At 45.1% G+C, this 22,345-nt stretch overlaps 1 protein-coding gene across 1 annotated transcript in view; it reads right to left on the reverse strand.

Annotated features, from left to right (window-relative positions):
• The window catches only part of acbd3 (acyl-Coenzyme A binding domain containing 3), a 46,293-nt gene extending 24,244 nt beyond the window's left edge, over window positions 1-22,049 (reverse strand). The window contains exon 1 of the mRNA XM_055636249.1: window positions 21,621-22,049. Coding sequence (XP_055492224.1) covers window positions 21,621-21,996 — 376 coding nt within the window. The 5' untranslated portion in view covers window positions 21,997-22,049. The remainder of the gene's footprint in view (window positions 1-21,620) is intronic.
• Between the last annotated feature and the right edge of the window lie 296 nt (window positions 22,050-22,345).

A 22,345-nucleotide genomic window follows, 5' to 3' on the forward strand; every position in this document is an offset into this window, starting at 1 on the left:
CCACTGTTGACTTTGTTTGTTCCCTGTACCATACATTAACTCTTTCTCCTGACTCGCCTCGTCTCAAAAGGATAGTCTGTTTGTACCATCCTTGACCCTGTATTAAAATTAAAATATCCAATCTGGGGGCACAGAGTCTTGCTTAACCTAGTTAGTGAATTTCAAAACACACAGTGCCGGGGTAACTCAGCAGGTCTGTCCGCATCTGTGGAGGGAAAAGGAAAAACAACATTTTGTGTTGGGACCCTTCTTCAGACTCAACCCGAAATACCATCTGCCCATTCCCTCCACAGACGCTGCCTGACCTGCTGAGTTCCTCTGGCACTTTGTGGTGTGTTCCAGATTCCAGCATCTGCAGTTCCATTTGTCTCTGGAAAATGTATTTATAGATTCCCCGTACATTTCAGCTACTCTCAATCATTTGGCCTACTTAAAGATGTTCAGTGTTCTTGGATGGCAGCTCAATTTTCCAGTTTTAAAGCCAAATTGAATAGGAATCTCCTGGGAAGGTAATTCTATTGTAAAAGTACTATAATCTGGCTTTTCCAGTTGCCTCTTGCAATCGCGTGCTCCCTTCTTTGATTACTGTTTGCTTGATCTTGTGGCTCAGTAGAAATGCGCACCATTTGATGTACAAATTAAGATGGAACTCTGAGTCAGTTACACAGCGGAAAACAGGCCTTTTGGCCCAACCCGTCCTTTCCAACCACCCTAGCTAATGTGAACGCGGCGATTGGTTCAGCAATGGGAAATAAACTGTTCTTAAGTCTGGGCATCTGAGCTTTCAAGACCCTTATCTTCTCCCAGAAGGTAGAAGTGAGAAAAGGCAATACTTCCAGCCAGAAAGATGGATCGGATGGAAGGTCGTGCCGAGCCTGCGATGAACTGGACTGGGCTGGGATCATCACTCTCTGCGGGTTCAGGTGATCAAGAGCAGAGCAGTTGCTGCGTTCCCGTTTGAGGTAGCGATGATTGACGGGGGAATTTCAGCACTGGAACTGATAGCATTCTCAGCACTAAAACAAATAGATAACATGGAAAAGCAAATATATAAGGGCTGTTTTAACTGTTTTAACAGGCAGAGCGCCATCCCTCTCCAGTGCCATATTATTTCTACACCAGATAACGACAAAAATGCCCTTTTGCCAATCAACATCGTGAACATAGAAACATAGAAATTAGGTGCAGGAGTAGGCCATTCGGCCCTTCGAGCCTGCACCGCCATTCAATATGATCATGGCTGATCATCCAACTCAGTATCCCGTACCTGCCTTCTCTCCATACCCCCTGATCCCCTTGGCCACAAGGGCCACATTGGGCCATTCAATAGATAATTGCACAACCCTGAACCAATACCCTAGCGTTTTTTTTCTGGCTGTGTACAACTGGACGTAATTACTCGCTTTCCATCTTGAATGTGTGTCCACATCTTTGTTCAGTTGCTTCAGTAGTAGGTGGGTCTGAAATGTCCAACTACAAGCCTCTGCATTCTAACCTAACTGTACTAAATAAAGTATCTTCAAGTGAAACAATGTGGACAGGAAAATTATTGTTTGCATATTTCAATCAAATACCATTCTCTGGTCAACCAAAGAATGCTGACACAAGGAACCGCAGATGCTGGTCGACAAAAATAGACACATGGTGCTGGAGTAAATCAGCGGGTCTGGCAGCATCCCTGGAGAACATTTGGATAGATGACTTTTTTTGGGTGGGGGCCCTTCTGATCATGAATTAGAGTCAAGTAAGAGATATCTCCTACGTTATCCATAAAAATGTACTTTGAAGTTGCAAACTGTGTTTTGGATGTTGCAACCCATGAAAGATACCAGAGAAACTAGTTTATGTAAACATGCTATTACATCATAGTGGACAGTTCATTCTTCGACCTCAATCTCCGTTTTACTTCCCCATGCCATTTACTTGAAGAATGGGATCGGGATTGAATTGAGTGATCATTTGGCCAATAAGGACCTAATCTGTGAAGATAAGACACAAAAAGCAGGAGTAACTCAGCGGGTGAGGCAGCATCTCTGGAGAAAAGGAATAGGTGACGTTCTGGGTCGAGACCCTTCTTCAGACTCAGGAGAAAGGGAAACATGAGATATTGACAGTGATGTAATGAGATGTAGACCAAATCAATGAAAGATATGGAAAAAAAGTAACGATGATAAAGGAAACAGGCCATTGTTAATTGTTTGCTCGGCGAGAATGAGACTCAACAAGACGACTTTGAAGCTGCTACGACGGGTAGGGGAGGGATGGAGAGAGAGGGGATGTAAGGATTACTTGAAGTTCGAGAAATCAATATTCATACCACTGGGATTGTAAACTGCCCGAGCATAAAAGAGATGTTGTTCCTCTAATTTGGCCTCACTCTGACAAAGGAGGAGGCCTAGGACTGAATGGTCAATGTGGGAATGGGTAGGGGAATTAAAGTGTCTGTCAACTGGGAGATCAGGTAGGTCCAGGCGGACTGAGCGAAAGTTTAAACCAGCATCTGCAGTTCCTTCACAGGTTTCGCCTAATGGGCTGAAATGCCATCATGACCTCTGGTGCTGTAAATCTAAAATAGATGGACACTTCAACAACAATATGAAGCAAGATTTCCAAACTCTTAGAAATGATCTAACCTCTCCTTCCAATTTGTCTCATGATCATCCCTCCGTCATAATGACCATTGAGTACAAATAAATAAGCTCTTACTTTTTCACTACACTTGAAAAGCTTCTCTCCAATATCAATCCGCATGCAAAGAATCCCACTTTTGAAGTTCCAACTTAAAGCTATAATTTGACAGTGCAATTATACGCTACAAATAATTTTCAATCCATGAAAGCTGCCGTGCAAATCAAACGCGTCCGGTTCAGTATTTGAATATTTCTCAATGGCTGATTATCTGCAGTCTGTTCTTTAGGTTGAGGTTTATTATTGTCACATGTGCAGAGGTACAGGGAAAAGCATTGTGTTGCATGCGATCCAATGAAAACAGATACTACTATACACCAATACATTCAAGCCAAACTCAAGTACAATAGGTGGAGCAAAGGGGAAGATACAGGGTGCAGAATATAGTTCTCAGCATTCATAAGTTCTAAGAGCAGAATTAGGCCATTTGGCCCATCAAGTCTACTCCGCCTTTCAATCATGGCTAATCTGTCTTTCCCTCATCCCCGTTCTCCTGCCTTCTCCCCATAACACCCTTACAAATCAAGAATTTGTCAACATCCACCATAAAAATATCCATTGACAGCCTCCACAGCTCTCTGTGGCAATGAATTCCACAGATTCACCACCTGCTGACTAAAGAAATACCTCCTCATCTCCTTTCTACGGGTATCTCCTTTAATTCTGAGGCTGTGGCCTCTGGTCCTAGACTCTCCCACATGTGGAAACATCCTATCCACATCCACTCTATCCAGGCATTGTAGGGCACCAGTTCCAGAGACAAAGTCTAATGTCCGCAATGGGGTAGAGGCGAGTTGGAGGGAACCCTAGCTCATGAGATTTTCCAGCATCTGCAGTTCCTTCTTAAACAATCATGGAAGGACCGTTCAGAAACCTGTGCAGCTGAAGTACAGACCAGGGAGGCCCCACTTTTCAGCATTGTTCCCTGGCTGTTTGAACTGATCTTAGATTACCACAGCACCTGTCAAAACCTCAAACTGCAGTCGCAGAGACTTCTAAAGTGTTGCAACAGAGGGAAGGAGACAGGCAAGCCACATAGTTTCCACAATAACCATCCGTTTTAATGACATTGGCTGGTAAATATTAACCAGGAAATACTATCCGCTTCAGTGCTTTGAAAGTGGAGAATAAACAAGAAGCAACAGCGCGTGATTAATGCCCTGCACTTGAAAGTACATCGCCGTGCGTGACGGATGATATGCTCACCAATGAACGAGCCCCATAGACGTGCGTTTTGGGGATGGGTCGGCTGGAGATGGGAAGATCGTGTGTTATAATCAGGGAGGAAATCTCAATTCCAATGTCAGAACTCAATCCCATGGAGTCAAACAGCACAGAGACAGGCCTTTCAGCCCACTATATTTGCATCAAACCCATTGACACCAATCTCATGTTATTCTCCCTACATTGCCATCAGTCTATCACTCACCGACACACCAGAGGCTAATTTGTGTTTATTGTGTGTTTTGTTATTTATTATTATTATTATTATTATATGTATGACTGCAGGCAACAAAATTTCGTTCAGACCGAAAGGACTGAATGACAAATAAAGGAATCTAATCTATTCATCTACCAACCTGCACACTTTTTGAGATGCGGGTGGAAACCGAAGCATTTGATAAAAAAACGCGCATTGGGGGAACATGTAATCTCCAAAGCGTTAGCACCATATCGGTCTGATCATTACATTTTCCAATTCTTGGTAACCCTCCTTCTGGTGTGTTCTCCCCCCCCCCCCCCCCCCCCCCCCCCCCCCCCCACCCCCTCATTTCACTCCTCCCATTTTTTATCCCACTTTATAGCCCCTCCTCCAAGACACCATCTATTCTTGTTCCCTCTCCACTTCCTGGTTCCATACAGACACAGACACCCATCCAATCTGGTTCCGGTTTCCTGCACCATTCACCTCTCCCCAAATGGCCCCCCTTTATCACCTATCTTACAACACAGGTAGCCATTGAGCTCCTGTTTTTCACCCTCTCTCTGATGGACTGGGCTATTCTCTCTCTGCAATTTCTTGCAGACCTGGGCCGAGCTGTTGCCAAACCAAGCTGTGTTGCAACCTGACAGTGTGCTGACAGATGCACCTGCAGAGGTTGGTAAGAGTCATTGCAGCCTGAATTTCCAGTCTCGTCAGGAATCAGAAGCCTTATTGGCTGCCACAGAAATGTGGTTATGTGGCCTCTGTAAAATTGCCCAATAGTGCGTAGGAAGTGGTCAAGAACGTGAGATAACAAAGAGCTAGTGCAGACGGGTGGTCGTTGGTCGGCGCGGACTCGGTGGGCTGAAGGGCCTGTGTCTCTACACTAAACTAATCCCCTTGTTACTGAAGCCACGTCTTCACTAGCACCGAACCACCCTTGAGTATTGATTCTTTGGCTTTCTGCCAGCCCCTCCGCTGTAAGGCTGCTGGCAACAGCTTCAGTTTGCCTCTTGGTGCAACTAGCAAACCCTCAAATGGCTTATGAGCATACAAAGAATGTTTCAGCTGAGCAAGAGCAGAGAAACACAATTAAACTGGAACAAGGTTCACTGGAGCCCAGAACACCAGAACAACAGCAACCTACAAAGGCTACAAGCAAGAGTTGACAAGTGGGAGGAATGTAAATAGTTTAATTTTGACAGCAAGGACATTGCGGGCTACTACACTGTATATTCTCATGATCTTGTGAACTGCTATTGTTCATTCCAAATCCAGAGACAAAACACAACTTGCGCTATAAATGCGCAGCTAGCAAAATAGCACAATGTATAGAAACAAAACGGGCTCCATCTCCACTGCAAAATATCAATGAATGACAGAGAAACCTTTCAGAAAGCATGAAGCTGCAGCGGGTAAATGGAACAGGGATGCATTTAACAACTGCAGCAATACAGAAGAGACAATTATCATTCTATTCTCACCCTTGACGTGCTGACTCTCCACCCCAGTGTCCACTCTTCACTGCCGGTTCAACCGAGCGGGTCTGTGGGAGCAGTGAGTGATAAGTAGGTTCAAACCTGAACCTGTCCCCAGCCCAAACCCATTCACTTTGGACAACAAGGAAGGCCTGTTATGCAACATAGAACAGTGCAGCACCAAAAGATGCAATTTGGCCAACAATGTCTGTGCTGAACATGATACCAAGAATAATTCTTATCTGCCTGCACGTGATCCATATCCCTCCATTCCCTGCATGTCTCTTGAACACCAATATAGTTTCTGTCTCCACCGTGCACAGTGAATTAAAGACGTACGCAGTGGTAACAGGGTGGCAATGCAAGGCTGGTGGAGTTGCTGCCTTACAGCGCCAGAGACACGGGTTCAATCCTGACTACAGTTGATGCCAGTGTGGAGTTTGCATGTTTTCCCCGTGGCCGCATGGCTTTTCTCCTGGTGCTCTGGTTTCTGCCCATATTCCAAAGTCACGCAGGTTTGTAGGTTAATTGCCTTCTGTAAATTATCCTTAGTGTGTAGGATGGAAATAGTGTATGGGTAGTTGCTAGTCGGCACAGACTCAGTGGGCCGAAGGGCCTGTTTTCACTCTGTATCTCTAAACTAAACAAAACTAAAATACCCATTATAGCGCATTCCAGGACGCCATCCACCACCTTCTGTGTATAAAAACGTGCCCCGCATATATCCTTTAAACTTTGCCTCTCTAATATTTGATTTTTCCAACCTGGGAAAGAGGCTCTGACTGTCTACCCTATCTAGTTCCTCTCATAATATCATATGTGGAACATCTGGAAAGTATTCTGAAAATCCATTCGCACCACACGACTGCATTGGTCTCATCTCTATACATTACCTCATCAATGTTTTCTATCACATTGGTCAAACACTACTTGCCCTACACAAATCGATGTATGTTTGCCTTAATTAGTTCAGTTTCCTCCAGGCAACTATTGATCCTGTCCCAGATGAATGATTGTGAAAGCCTTCTAACTGCTGAGGATCAAACTGACCAGCTTGCAAGATTGGCACAGTGTCATCAAATTGCTCGGGAAATAGAATACAGTGGTTAAGCTTCAGTTTCATAGGGCTTGAGGATTATTTATTTTATTCTAATACAGGGAGAGAGAGAGACAGAGGGAGAGACAGAGAGAGAGAGAGACACACACGCACAAAGACAGGGATAGGGACAGAGAGAGAGATTGGTTGTCTTACAAGGAAGGCGGGACAGGTTAGTCTTATATCCACTGGAATTTAGAAGAGAGACACAGAGACAGAGAGGGAGAGAGAGAGAGACAGAGGGAGAGGAGATACTGAGAGAGAGGGAGGGGGAGAGGGAGAGAGAGCCAGAGAGAGACGGAGAGGGAGACGGAGAGGGAGACGGAGACGGAGACGGAGAGGGAGAGAGAGAGAGAGAGAGAGAGAGAGAGAGAGAGAGAGAGAGAGAGGGAGAGAGAGAGAGAGGGAGAGAGAGAGAGAGAGAGGGAGAGGGAGAGACAGGAGAGGGAGAGGGAGAGGGAGAGAGAGGAGACAGAGACCAGAGCAAGACAGAGACAGACAGAGCTTTCCGAGACAGAGACAGGACAGGTAGGAGCTTTCAGGGATTTCAGGGACCGTGTGTTCCTGTTGAAGTGAAAGGAAAGGTTGGCAAGATTAAGGAAACCTGGTTCACGAGGGTTGTACATACGCAACCTGTCAGGCACATGCAGTTGAGATCAAGCAAATCCCTTGAGTCAGAGGGTGTTAATGCAGGGTTGTTTTCCAGAATTGTAACAGTGATGTGTCGCCGGGGATTGGTGCTGGATTCACTGTTGCTTGTCATCGATATTAACAATTTAGATGAGAATGTATTTGGCATGATTAGTAAGTTTGTGAATGACTCCAGAATTGACCATATAGCAGACAGCGAATTATTACAACTGGATCTAGATCGACTGGGAAAGTGGATCAAGTAATGGCAGATGGAATATAACTCGTAAAAAAATGTGAGGCATTGCATTTGGTTAATTTAAATCAAGGAAGGACTTGCACCGTAAATGGTTGCACCATGGAGTGTGTTATAGAACAGAGTTCTTGGGGTACAAATGCATGGTTTCCTGAAAGTGGAGAATTAAGCTTCATTTGTCATTACCCAGGCCACTTGGCCAGATGATCAAGATGCTGCTGTAATTTGTGATAATCATCTTCACTGTCTACGATACCACATAGTTCACTGCTATCTGCAAGCTTTGCTCAGCTTGCTTTGTACATTCACATCCAAAGAGGTGAGAGATTACCAGGGGTGGACAGGAACGTATTGACATCACAACCAGCCATTCATTCTCTTATGAAATGGTGGAACAGACTCAGGCATCTATTCCGGTTCTTAATTTACACCCGAGCTGTTCTTTGATTCCCAATGACTTCGGTTTTACCAGGGCACAATCATTGAACATTTACATCCCGCTCATTCCATCTTCTTGCCTCTCCCATCGGGCAGAAGGTACAAAAATTGAAAGCATGTACAACGAGATTCAGGAACAGCTTGTTTTCCTATTGCAGGTATGAACACAATGTTTGAAAAAAACATTTGGACAAGGACAAAGATAAGATTTGTTTAGAGGGATATGGGCCAACTACAGGCAGGTGGGGACAAGTGTAGATGGGGCATGTTGGGCCAAAGGGCCTGTTTGCACACTGTATGAGCTTCTTCCCTGCCGTTATCAGACTACTGAACATTCGTTCCATAAGCTAGAGGGATAGCCCTCATCTCCCAACCTAACTTATTCTCTATAATGGTGGAATACTATATTCTGCACTCTGGTATTTTTTCTCTTTGCATTACCTGTTGTACTTGTGTACAGCTTGATTGTACTCATGTCTAGCATGTTTTCACTGGATCTACTCATGTCCGAATGTGCCTATGTATAGCAAAGTTTTACTGAACTGTATGCAAAGAAAATAATTTCGCAGTACCTAGCTGGGTAAGTGCGACAATAAAGAACGGTCAAAACTGCAATACGTAATGGTAGAGCCGCTGCCTCACAGCATCGGAAACCCAGATTTGATCCCGACCTCGGCTGCTGTCTGGGTGGAGTTTGCACGACCAACCTGTAACTGCATGGGATACCTCTGGGTGCTCCGGTTTCCTCCTGCAAGGCGCGCCGGACTACAGGTTAATTGGCCTCTGTAAATTGCCCCGTGCGTGTCGGGGGTGGGGTCACAAGTGTGATAAGGTGCTATTGGTGTTCAGTGTGGATTTGGTGTGGCCAGCTTTCATTGTGTATTTCTAAAAATATATTTCACCATGCGGTACAAGAAACAATAATAAACCAATCCCAATACTTCTGGATGCCACATTAGGTCAAATGCTGGCGTGATGTTAAGAGAAGTCACTCTAAACTCTGGAATCCATTTCTGTAGCAAGGGTGGGCTGAGGTTGAGAGCCAGGTGGCCCTGGTACAACCCAAACTGGGCATTGGTTGGTGAGTGCCGCTTGCCAGCATTAATAATATAATCTTCAGGTACCTTGCTGATATTTAAGAGTAGGCTGATGGATGGCAATTAACTGGATTGGATTTTTTTTTCCGATGAACAGGATATACATGGGCAATTTTCCACATTGCCACATGCTGGTGCTATAACTGCACTGGATTTACTCGATTACAACACCCATCTCCAGTACCACAGCTGGAGCACAGAAAAAAACTCCCCAAGTTAATTTTTACCTCCAGCATTTCCTGGTCTTAACCATTCAGGAAGAACTCGCTTTTTTAAAAAAGAGTCCAAATGAGAGAACTCGCATTTGCCCATTGAAAACAATTTGCCATAATTTTGTTTGTTTGTTGATACTTTTGCAATTTAACCCTTCCGTGCACACAGTTTATAATGTAGATACAAGGAACTTCAGATGCGGGTTTACAGAAAATGACAGCTTTTTTTTTTAGTCAGAGGGTGGTGAAAATTCCACAGATGGTGCAGGCCAAAGTCTTTGGGTATTCTTTAAGTGAAGATTGATAAATTCTTCATTCATAAGGGTGTCAATGGTTATGGTGAGGTCAGGAGAATGGGGTTGAGAGGGAAAGATAGATCAGCCATGATTTAATTGCGGAGTAGATTTGATGGGCCAAATGGCCTAATTCTGCTCCTACGATTTGTGGACACAAAGTACAGGAGTTATGCCCCTGTCCCACTTAGGAGACCTGAACGGAAACCTCTGGAGGCTTTGCGCCCCACCCAAGGTTTCCGTGCGGTTCCTGGAGGTTTTTGTCAGTCTCCCTACCTGCTTCCACTACCTGCAACCACCTGCAACCTCCGGGAACCGCACGGACCCAAAGTCTCCAGAGGTTTCCTAAGTGGGACAGGGGCATAACTCAGCGGGCCAGGCAGCACCCCCGGAGAATATTTAGAGGCAACTCTTCCTGAAGAAGGGTCCCAACCCAAAAAGTCACCTACCCACATTCTCCAGAGATGCTGCCTGAACTGCCGAGTTACTCCAGCACTTTGTGTCTTTTTAAAAAAAATAAACCAGCATCTGCACTTCCACGTTTCTAAAGGAGAGGTAGATGCAGGTGACCCGGGGTTTTGATTGGCAAATGGTTGGCCAAAGGGCAGAGATGAAAAGACAAAAAGGTAGCTAGATGAGGAGAGGAGAGGCATGAAATGCTGTTTAGAATGTTGCCTATCTATATGTCATCAGCCATCTTGGGTGCAAGGCCCCCGACAACATCAATTGTGATTAACAAACGCACTGAGTAGCTGCAGACCAAGCAGATTCCTGAGGGAATCTAGCTGTCATATCCTGTCCATCATCTCTATTCTCTGTCTCCTGACACTCAACCCATTTCCTACTCAGATCAATAATTCCCATTACATTCTGGAAGCTTCGACAGTAGCCAACAACCTCTTAAATGGAACATTATCGGAAGATTCTAGTCCTTGCTGAAGACACGAGACATTAAATTGATTTGTAGCAGTTGTTATGGAACAAGATCAAATTATAACCTGACTTTACATAGAAACATAGAAAATAGGTGCAGGAGTAGGCCATTCGGCCCTTCGAGCCTGCACTGCCATTCGATATGATCATGGCTGATCATCCAACTCAGGGTCCCATCCCTGCCTTCTCTCCATACCCCCTGATCCCTTTAGCCACAAGGGCCACATCTAACTCCCTCTTAAATATAGCCAATGAACTGGCCTCAACTACTTTCTGTGGCAGAGAATTCCACAGATTCACCACTCTCTGTGTAAAAAATGATTTTCTCGTCTCGGTCCTAAAAGACTTCCCTCTTATCCTTAAACTGTGACCCCTAGTTCTGGACTTCCCCAACATCGGGAATAATCTTCCTGCATCTAGCCTGTCCAACCCCTTAAGAATTTTTTTAAGTTTCTATAAGATAGAACATTGCAATGTACATTGCAATTTAACTAAAAGTCCAGGAATGGGAATTTAGATCTGGATAAACGGAGCAACTGTACTTTGGCACATTAATTTTGAATATATATTCAATACAAATGTATGTTAAAACAGTTAAAAACACACAAGGCCTCTGCATATAAATATTCCAATTTTCCAGCTAATATTCTTCTGTAGTGTTCTCATTAATAATTGAAATTATAATGTAACTATCACTATGTAATTCTTGAATGGAATATTAGAAACAAATTTAGATGACAGGTTTTCACTACAAATCAGTTTAGTTTTAGTTTAGAGATCGTGTGAAAACAGGCCACTCGGCCCATCGAGTCAGCACCAACCAAGTTCCCCCCCCCTATACACTAGTTCTATTCTACACACTAGAGACAATTTATAAAAGCCAATTCATCTACAAACTTAAACATCTTTGGAATGTGGGTAGAAACCAGAGCACCTGGAGAAAACTCCACACGGTCACAAGGAGAACGTGCAAACTCCGTACAAGGGTCTCGACCTGAAACGTCACCAATTCCTTCGCTCCATAGATGCTGCTTCACCCGCTGAGTTTCTCCAGCATTTTTGTCCAGCCCCCATATTCAAGATCATACCCGGGTCGCTGGCGCTGTAAAGTAGCAACTCTACCCAAGACTTTGAAGCCGTGAGGCAGAAGCTCCATTAGGGCAGCAATTTTTAAATAGGGACATTGGATTGTTTTCTCTGGAGCATCGGACATTGAGAGGAGGCCCGATAGAAATATGTAAAATTAGGAGAAGCATAGATGGAGTAGACGGGCAGTATCAAATACCAGAGGGCATAGGTTTAAAGTGAAAGGAGCAAAGTTTAAAGGAGATGTCAACGTTTAAAGAAGGCTGACCAAAAAGGTTGAAGAGATCAGCTGTAGATGTTGTATATATGGACTTCAGCAAGGTTCCGCATGGTACTGCTCTAGAAGGGTAGATCGCATGGGATCCAAGGGGAGATATTTGAATAGGTAGAAAATTGGCTTCATGGAAGGAAGCAGAGGGTGATGGTGGGAGGTGGCTTTTCAGACTGGAGGCCTGTGACAAGTGGTGTGCCTCAGGATTCGATGCAGGGCCCATTACTGTTTGTCATCTCTATCAATGATTTGAATGAGAACATACATGGATTAGCAAGTTTGAGGAGTGATGCAAATGTGGGTGGTTTTGCAGATAGTGAAGATAATTGTGAAATATTGCAGCAGGGTTTTGGATTGGCCAGGTGGGCTGAGGAATGGTTGATGGAATTTAATAGAGAAACATGATGTGTTGTATTTGGGGAAGTCCAAGATGGACAGAACCTACACGGTGAATAGAAGGCCTCTGGAGAGTGTTGTGCAGCAGATGGATCTAGGAGTGTAGGTGCATGGTTCCTTGAAGGTGGAGTCGCTGGTAGATAAGGTGGTCAAAAAGGCTTTTGGCAGATTGGCCATCATCAGTCATTGTGTAGAAGTTTGGAGGTCATGTTACAGTTGTAATAGATGTTGGTGAGGCTGCATTTAGATTATTATGTTCAGTTCTGAGTACAATGTTATAGGAAAGATTTTGTCAAGCTGGAAAGGGTACAGAGAAGATTTACGAGGATGTTGCCAGGACGAGAGGGTCTGAGCTATAGGGAGAGGTTGAATAGGCTGGGACGTTATTCCTTGGAGCTCAGGAGGATTGAGGGGCGATCTTATAGAGGTGTATGAGAGGAATAGATCGGGTAGATGCACAGTCTCTTACCCAGAGTGGGTGAATCGAGGACCAGAGGACATAGGTTTATAGTGAAGGGGAAAAGGTTTAATAGGAATCTGAGGGGTAGCTTTTTTTACAAAAATGGTGGTGTGTGTATGGAACAAGCTGCCAGAGGAGGTAGTTGAGGCAGCGTCTATTCCAACGTTTAAGAAACAGTTAGGCAGGTACATGGATATGTCAGGTTTGCAGGGATCTGGGCCAAACGCAGGCAGCTGGGACTAGTGCGGCTGGGACATGTTGGCCAGTGTGGCAAGTTGGACCGATGGGCCTGTATTACTCTATATTTGCAGTCCTGGTCCAATTCTGCACCAGTGTCCCAACTTCCCTTCTGACTGACAACTTTTACTTATGTACACACACAGTGAAACATCCATAGAGATTTCATGGAGAATTGTCAGAATGCTCCCTATCTGTAAAACCAGGCCAGTGAGGGGGGGGGGGGGGGGGGGGTTAAAGGGAATGTAATGGAAGAGAGAGAGTTGGGTAGAATGTAAATATCGTGGAAAGACTATGGGGGGGGGGGGGGGGGGGGGGGGGGGAGGATAAAGGGAATGTAATGAAAGAGAGAGAGTCGGGTAGAATGTAAATATTGTGGAAGGACTAATGGCTAAAAGGAGGAAATTGCAGTGTACCATTTGCTTTGGGTTATCTCAGCATTACAGAAAGAGCCAAAATATTTAGAATAAAGCATTCAGATATATTGTCACATTGATATGAAATGAAATGAAATGAAATGAAATGAAATGAACATACAACATGGGATGAGGTAATTTCAGACCATAGAGTCTATAGAAAACAAAAAAGTACAGCACAGGAATAAGTCCTTCGGCTCACATTGTCTCTGCCACACACGATACCAAATTAAACTAATCACCTTTGCCTGCATGTGATACATACTATGCCCTCTATAATGTTGGGGACAAAGACCCATCATTTATTTATTTCCCTCTGTACTCCACAATTTGAGATTTGTAATAGAAAAAAAAAATCACATGTGATTAAAGTGCACATTGTCAGATTTTATTAAAGGGTATTGTTTATACATTTTGGTTTCACCTTGTAGAAATTACAGCTGCGTTTACACATAGTCCTCCCATTTCAGGGCACCATAATGTTTGGGACAGGTGGCTTTACAGGTATTTGTAATTGCTCAGGTGTGTTTAGTTGCCTCCTTAATGCAGGTATTGGAGAGCTATCAGCACCTAGTCTTTCCTCCAGTCTTTCCATCACCTTTGGAAACTTTTATTGCTATTTATCAACATGAGGACCAAAGTTGTGCCAATGAAAGTCAAAGAAGCCATTATGAGACTGAGAAACAGGAATAAAACTGTTAGAGACATCAGCCAATCCTTAGGCTTATCCAAATCAACTGTTTGGAACATAATTAAGAAGAAAGAGAGCACTGGTGAGCTTACTAATCGCAAAGGGACTGGCAGGCCAAGGAAGATCTCCACAGCTGATGGCAGAAGAATTCTTTCTATAATAAAACAAAATCCCCAAACACCTGTCCGATAGACCAGAAACACTCTTCAAGAGACAGGTGTGGATTTGTCAATGACCTAATCTAAATGCAGCCTCACCAACATCTATTACAACTGTAACATGACCACTGTCCACAGAACACCATGAACAGAAATACAGAGGCTACACTGCAAGATGCAAACCACTGGTTAGCCGCAAAAATAGGATGGCCAGGTTACAGTTTGCCAAGAAGTACTTAAAAGAACAGCCACAGTTCTGGAAAAAAGGGCTTGTGGACAGATGAGACGAAGATTAACTTATATCAGAGTGATGGCAAGAGCAAAGTATGGAGGAGAGAAGGAACTGCCCAAGATCCAAAGCATACCACCTCTGAGAAAAGCTGTGGTGTGGGTGTTATAGCCTGGGCATGGATGGCTGCTAAAGTTACTGGCTCACTTTTCTTCATTGATGATACGACTGCTGAAGGTGGTAGCATAATGAATTCTGAAGTGTATAGACACATCCTATCTGCTCAATTTCAAACAAATGCTTCAAAATCTATTGGCCGGTAATTCATTCTACAGCAAGATAATGATCCCAAACATACTGCTGAAGCAACAAATGAGTTTTTCAAAGGTAAAAAAATGGTCAATTCATGAGTGTCCAAGTCAATCACCCGATCTGAACCCAATTGAGCCGCTTTTTATATGTGGAAGAGAAAACTGAAGGGGACTAGCCCCCAAAACAAGCATAACCTAAAGATGGCTGCAATACAGGTCTGGCAGAGCATCACCAGAGAAGACACCCAGCAACTGGTGATGTCCATGAATCGCAGACTTCAAGCAGTGATTGCATGCAACAAAATACTAAACATGACTACTTTCATTTACATGACATTGCTCTGTCCCAAACATTATGGTGCCCTGAAATGGAGGGGGCTATGTATAAACACAGCTGTAATTTCTACATGGTGAAACCAAAATGTATCAAAAATGGCCTTTATTTAAAATCTGACAATGCGCACTTTAACCACATGTGATTTTTTTTTTCTATTACAAATCTCAAATTGTGGAGTACAGAGGCAAATAAATAAATGATGGATCTTTGTCCCAAACATTATGGAGGGCACTGTATCCCTCTGTATCCATGTGCGATCTAATAGCCACTACATGTCACTATCGTATCTGCCTCCACAATCGTCCATGGCAGCACGTTTCAGGCATCAACGCGCTGAGTAACAAAACTTGCCTACCGCACATCTTCTTTAAACTATCCCCCTCTCACCGTGAAGCTACACCCTCTTGTCTTTGACATCTCCACCCTGAGATAAAGGTTCTGACTGTCTACCCTATCTACGCCTCTCATAATTTTATATACGTCAGCTCACAGACCATTCCCCTGCGGGTTTTCTCTGGAACTGCTTCTCCTCACATTCCCATGAACATCACCTCCCACCCATTCCCGATTTAAGTGTTCACCTTCACATCACTGGATACCGACAACGGCCAATTAACTGACAGACCGGCACGTCTTTAGGATGTGGGATATGCGAGAAAACCAGCGTACCTCCGGGGAAATCCACATAGTCACAGGGAGAATGTGCAAACTCCACGCAGGCTCTATGGGATAGTACCGAACCTAACACTTTGGAGCTGTGAGGCAGAAGCTTTATTACCTGTGACAGTGTTGCCCAGATTTAAAATAATGACTGTCTTAGGGTTATGGAATCAGAAATGAATCAATCGGGCGGGGGCAGCATTGATCTCGTGACATAGCGTTATCTGAAGAAGCCATCTAACTACTTGCACATCCTGCTCTGTGATCCACTGTCATAGTGTTGTACAGCACAGGAACAAGCTCTTCGACATCTCACCCACACTGTTCTTTTTGCTCATCCACACTAATCCAATTTGTCCATATTCGGACAATAGTCCTCCAAGCATTGCCTGCTGAATGATTGCAGACAGTGCACTTTGTCTTTGAAACTGTTACACTAACATGCTGAGAAACTATATTCGGCACTCTTAGTACTGTTTCCTCTTTACTCTACCTGTTGTACTTGTGTTTGACTTGATTGTATTTAGTTTACTTTAAGAGGCACAGCATGGAAACAAGTCCCCTTCGGCCCACCGTGTCCACGTTGACCACCGATCACCCGTAGAAGGGCCTATTTCCGCGCTGCATCCCTAAACTAAACTAATACCCCTCAGGTTCCCTTGTAAATCATGACCCTTCAAGCTCAACTAAATACTTTAAATGTACCAAGCTTCTTCCTCGATCACCTTTATTGGCGATATGTGGCCTGTCATTACTCAATAACATCAATTACCTGAGCAAAATTAATTTGTTAACTCCTTCTAAATCTTCCAAAAAATACTGGCAAGAGTAGTAGTAGTAGTAGTAGAATAATGAGAAGTGTAGATAGAGTGAATGCAGAGAGGATGTTTCCAGCAGTGGAATAAGACCAGAGGACATGGCTTCAGAATAAAACGATTTACCTTTGGAATGATGAGGAGGAATTTATTTAGCCAGAGGGTGGCGAATCTGTGGAATTCATTGCTACAGATGGTTGTGGAGGCCGTCACTTAGTATTTTTAAAGCAGAGTGACAGATTCCTGATTAGTAAGGGCGTCAAAGGTTATGAGGAGAAGGCAGGAGAATGGGGATGAGAGGGTAAAATAGATCAGCCTTGATTGAATGGTGGCGCAGACTCGATGGGCCGAATAACCCAATTCTGCTCCGATACCTTATGATCCTTCCAATCCACCATGTCAGACTTAGCCATGATTTTACTGAATGGCAGAGCAAAACCGTGGCCCACTCACGTCTCCTTGTTTGAACATCTTAATTAAATTAACCCTCTCAGCCTCTTCCAAAGTGAATAAACATACTCTTTGCAATATTTCTTCAGTTAAAAATCATTAGTCCATGCAATATTCTCATCTGGCACTCTAGTACAGCAGCCTGCTGTCTGCAGTTTCCTTGTAAATTATGTTGTAAGCAAATCCATTGGGAATATCCATGGAGTCATAGAGCAGAGAAACAGGCCCTTCAGCTCACCTTGTCCATGCTGACCAAGTTGGCACACTGGGACATTTGGCTACATTTGGCCCACAGCCCTCTGAACCCTTCCTGTCCAAATCTCAGTCCAAATGTCTTTTTAAAGTTGTAATTGTATCCACTTCTGTAGCTTCCTCTGGCAGCTCAGATACAAACTACTCTCTGGAGTTCCATATAACTGAACTGAAGGTCAGCGGAGATGCACCATCTACGGGTGGTTTTGTAAATGAGAGACTGCATGCACTAGGAAGATAAATAACTGGAGGACATGGAATAAAGATAACTGGGAGAGGCAAATTGAAACAAAATTATAGTTAGGAACCCAACAGTCATACAGCATAGAAACAGGCCCTTCGGCCCAACTTGCCCACGGTATTGACTAAAATTAATGCAAGGCAACTTGTCGAGTTGCAGGGTAATAGCTGGGCTCCCTTTAAAAGAGCTGTTACAGCTAAGAGGTAAACAAACTTTCTGTGCACTTTACAATAACACTATTATTTTTTTAAACGTTAACAACACATATACTTCATCTAACTTAATGCAGTTTTGGAGACAGGAATCCTGAAATTAACATAATCTAATAGAATAATATTATTCCACCGGCACAGTGGCACAGCCAGTAAAGCCGCTGCCTCACATTGCCGGAGACACGGGTTTGATCCTGACCTCGGGTGCTATCTATGTAGAAGTTGCAAGTTCTCCCCGTGACCAGGTGGGTTTTCCCTGGACGCTCCGGATTCCTCCGCCCCCCTCCCACCATGTTCCAAAGACATGTGTGTTAGGAGGACAATTGCCCCTAGTGTGCAGAAGAGTAGATGATAAAATGGGATAACGTCATAGAACTAGTGTGAATGGGTTGCCGTGGATTGGTGGGCCGAAGCTCCATGACTTTATCTATATCCACCAGAAATAGGATAGGAGAAGCTCCTATGTGAATTTTGAGAGTGCTACGTTGTCAAAAGTGCCTCCCTTGTAGATCAGATGTTAACCCCAACAGCTGTGCAACTACACAAGAAACTCTTGATGGAATCATAGCCGCACAACAGACAGGCCTTTCGGCACAACTCGTCCATGCCTGCCAATAAGCTGGTCCCATTTGCCTGCATTTGGCAATCTGCAATTTTGGGTAAAAATCTGTCAGGAAAACTTAGCGGGTCAGATAAGGAAATAGACAGGTGGCAATTTGGGTCGGGACCCTTCCTCAGTCTGTCTTTTGCCAGATGCTGCCTAACCCACTGAGTTCCTCCAGCACTTTGAATCTGTAAATCCTAGTAGGTTATCTTAATTCAACGGAATGTTCACCGTTGACTTCAATATTTGTCTGTATGAGTTTGCTGCTCATAAATTGGCTAACTTTGCTGCTTCAATTGTCAACAGTTTTATCTTGTGATTCCTGTCTTGAGATTGTGGTTTTAGTAACATACTTTCACTGGCGGCAAATGGAGACAAATGGAAACGGGGCTGGGTACTTTAGTGAAGACATAAGGAGGTGCAGATCCAGGAGTTCCTCTGGTCCTCCACAGATGCTGCCTCACCCGCTTAGTTCCTCCAGCAATTTCTTAACTCTCTGTGACACCCTTACTTCAACAGAATGTTTTTTGATCGAAAGATGTAACACAGAAATTGGTCCATCAGCCCACCGAGTCTACACCAACCATCGATCACCTGTTCACACCAGTTCTATGTTATCCCACTTTCCAATCCATTACCTACACACTAAGGGCAATTTACAGAGGCCAATTAATCCACAAACCCACGCATGGGAGGCGACAGGTACTTGAGCCTGGGCTAGTAGCAGGGCTCGGTACAAACTTCTGACATAAGGACTCCCAAGCTAAAGAGTCTGATGGGTCCCAACCCAAAATGTCGCCTTTCCAAGATTACCACAAATGCTGCCTAACCGTCTGCGTTCTTCCAGCACTCTATTTCAAAACTGTCATTTGGCTACTTTACTTGAAAATAATGTTCGATGATGTCCTGCCTTCACCTAAAACAAACTGGATTTTTATCTGTCAGAGCATTGGGCAGCGCAGTGGTGTAGCTGTACAGTTGCTGCCTCACAGCTTCAGTGACGCGCGTTCCGTCCAGTCTACGGGTGCTATCTGGTCTGGATGGAGTTTGTACACTCTCTCTGTGATGGCGTGGGTTTTCTCCGGGTGCTCCAATTTCCGACCACATTCCAAAGACGTGCAGGTTTGTAGGTTAATTGGCTTCCATAAAAATTCAATGGTCGGTAGGGACTCGGTGGGCTGAAGAGCCTGTATTCATGCTGTATCTTTAAACTAAACAGTTTCAATGCCACACAGGGAGGTAACGGGTGCTACAGAGAGAGGGGTAGGTACAGTTGCGGAGACACAGGGAAATGCAGGTGCCATAGCTCCTCTGCAGTTCCTTGTGTCTTGACCTCTATACCCAGTCCTGTCTCTGAGCATCTGTCACTTCCCTCTGCGGCCTGTGAAACTCAGGCCCTGCCCTGCCCTACACGACATTAGTTTGGTAAGATGCCAGATTTCATTTGGTCCTCCACAGATGCTGTCTGACCCACTGATTTCCTCCAGCACTATGTTTCTTAACTCCTATTTGGCACCCTTACTTCTACAGGATACGTGTTGATATCTTGTCCTCACTTCAAACTAACTTGATTTTTGTAAGTGGAACATTACTGCGTACATGGAATAAGCTGCAAGAGGATGCAGTTGCAGCAGGTACTATAATAACATTCTAAAGACATTTGGACAGGCAGACAGTAAATTGGCTAACTTTGCTGTCTCGGCTATTGGTGTGTTTATTTTCTGAATCCAGTCTCCTCAACTGCAATAATTGGACTTTTATCTTGTGATACTGCATTAGAGTTGCAGTTATAGTCAGAGTCATAAAGCATGAAAACAGACCCTTCAGCCCAACTTGACCACAATGCCCCAACTACACCAGGTCTCACCTGTCATGTGTTTGGCCCATATCCCTCTAAATTTTTCCTATTCATGTATCTGTCCGAATGTTTTTTAAATGCTGTTTATAGTACATGCCTGAACTACCTCCTCTTGTTTGTTCCACATAGCCACTAGATGTGCAGGAAGGTACTGCAGATGCTGGTTTATTTAAACCAAAGATAGACACAAAAAGCTGGAGTAACTCAGCGAGTCAGACAGCATCTCTGGTGAAAAGGAATAGGTGACGTATGTTCTATGTACCCACTTGCTTTCTTGTAGAAACGTTGCTCCTCAGGCTCCTAATAAATCTTTCCATTCACACCTTAAATCCATGACCCCTGGTTCTTGATCCTCAGCCATGTGTAAAATACCCTCTGCATTCACTCCATCATTTCCCCTCAAGATCTTATACATCTCTATAAGATCACCCCTCAGCCTCAGCCTAAGTAACAGAAATAACAAGAGTTTGAGTGGCCATGAAGGGCAGTGCCAGGCACTACCGGGGGGGAAATGGGGGCAGAGTGTTGGCTTTAGCTACTGTGTGAGGTGGTACCTTTAAAAGGGAGGTGTCGGGCACTAGGGAGAGGAGAATAGGGACAGTTGTCATGTTTGGCTGCTGTGTGAGGCGGGACCTTTACAAGGGAGGTACTATAGAGAGGAGGCTGGACAGAAGTGTTGGGTGTTAGTTGCTGCTTGAGGTGGTACCTTTACAAGGGATGTAACTGGGGCAGGAAACAGTTGTTCACTTTATCTACTGTGTCAGGCAGTAGGTACCTTTATAAGACAGGTGCCAGGCGCTACAGAGCTGAGGACAGTTGTTGGCTTTAACTGCTGTGCGAGGTGATACCTTTACAAGGGCAGTGTCAGGCACTAGGAAGAGGGGACTGAAGACAGAAGTGTTAGCTTTGGCTACTGTGGGAGCCAATACCTTTAATGGGGACGTGCCAGCACTACAGAGAGGGGTGTGGGGAGAGTTGTTAGCTTTAGTTGTGTGTGAGGCAGTGCCTTTGCAAGGGAGGTGTCGGGCACTAGGGAGAGAGCTGGGGAGAGAAGTGTTGTCTTTAGCTGCTGTGTGAGGGGATACCCTTAAAGGGAGGTATCAGGCACTATGGAGAGAGAGCTGGGGACAGAAGTGTGGGCTCTGGCTGCTCTGTGAGGGGATACTGTTTACAGGAGGTACTAGCTGTTACAGAGAGGGGCTGGGGACAGAAGTGTTGGCTTTAGCTGCTGTGTGAGGGGCTACCCTTAAAGTGAGGTGCCAGACGTAAGGGAGCAAGATTTGGGGGCAGAAGTGTTGGCTTTAGCTGCTGTGTGAGGGGGATACCCTTAAAGTGAGGTGCCAAGGCGTTAGGGACAGAAATGTGGGCTCTGGCTGCTGTGTGAGGCGGTACCTTTAAAGAAGCGGAAGGCCAGGCTGTAGAGCTCACTGAGGCCGAAGCCCCACCGCTGCTCCATCTCCTGCACCAGCGCCTGTGTGAGCCGCTGTCCCTCGGCGGCGGCGGCCTGTCCATCCCCGGAGCCGGGAGCTGGGCCTGACTCCAGCCCGGGGCCTGCCCTGCCCGCTGCCGCCGCCGCGTCCTCCTCCTCCTCCTCCAGTCCGTTCCTCCTCCTCTGCCCGTCCTCGTCCTCTGGGTCGGGGCTCAGCGTCAGGCCGTCGATGGAGACCTCGAGGCGCCCGCCGGCCGGGGATGAGGAGCCGTGTGCGGGGCAGGGTGTGGAGCGGCCGCCAGCATCGGCCGCCGCCACCGCCGCCATCATCTCCAGCATCGCCGCCCGCCTCCCAGCGGCCACGTAACCAGGCGCTCGCGTCACTTCCCGCCCGACCGCCGGAAGCCGCCCCGGCCCCGCCGTTGCTAGGAGACCGACAGGTGCGGCCTAGGAGGCAGGTAGTAGCCTCGCAGGTAAACTGCACTATATTGCCCTGCCCTGCATGACATTACACTGTACTACACTACATTACACTATACTACCCTACACCACTCTACACTACTCTACCCTACATTACATTATACTACATTACACTACACTACCCTACATTACATTACATTACATTACATTACATTACACTACATTACACTACATAGAAACCTAGAAATTAGGTGCAGGTGTAGGCCAT

This window comes from Leucoraja erinacea, chromosome 5 (genome assembly GCF_028641065.1).
Source record: "Leucoraja erinacea ecotype New England chromosome 5, Leri_hhj_1, whole genome shotgun sequence".
Taxonomy (NCBI): Eukaryota; Metazoa; Chordata; class Chondrichthyes; order Rajiformes; family Rajidae; genus Leucoraja; species Leucoraja erinaceus.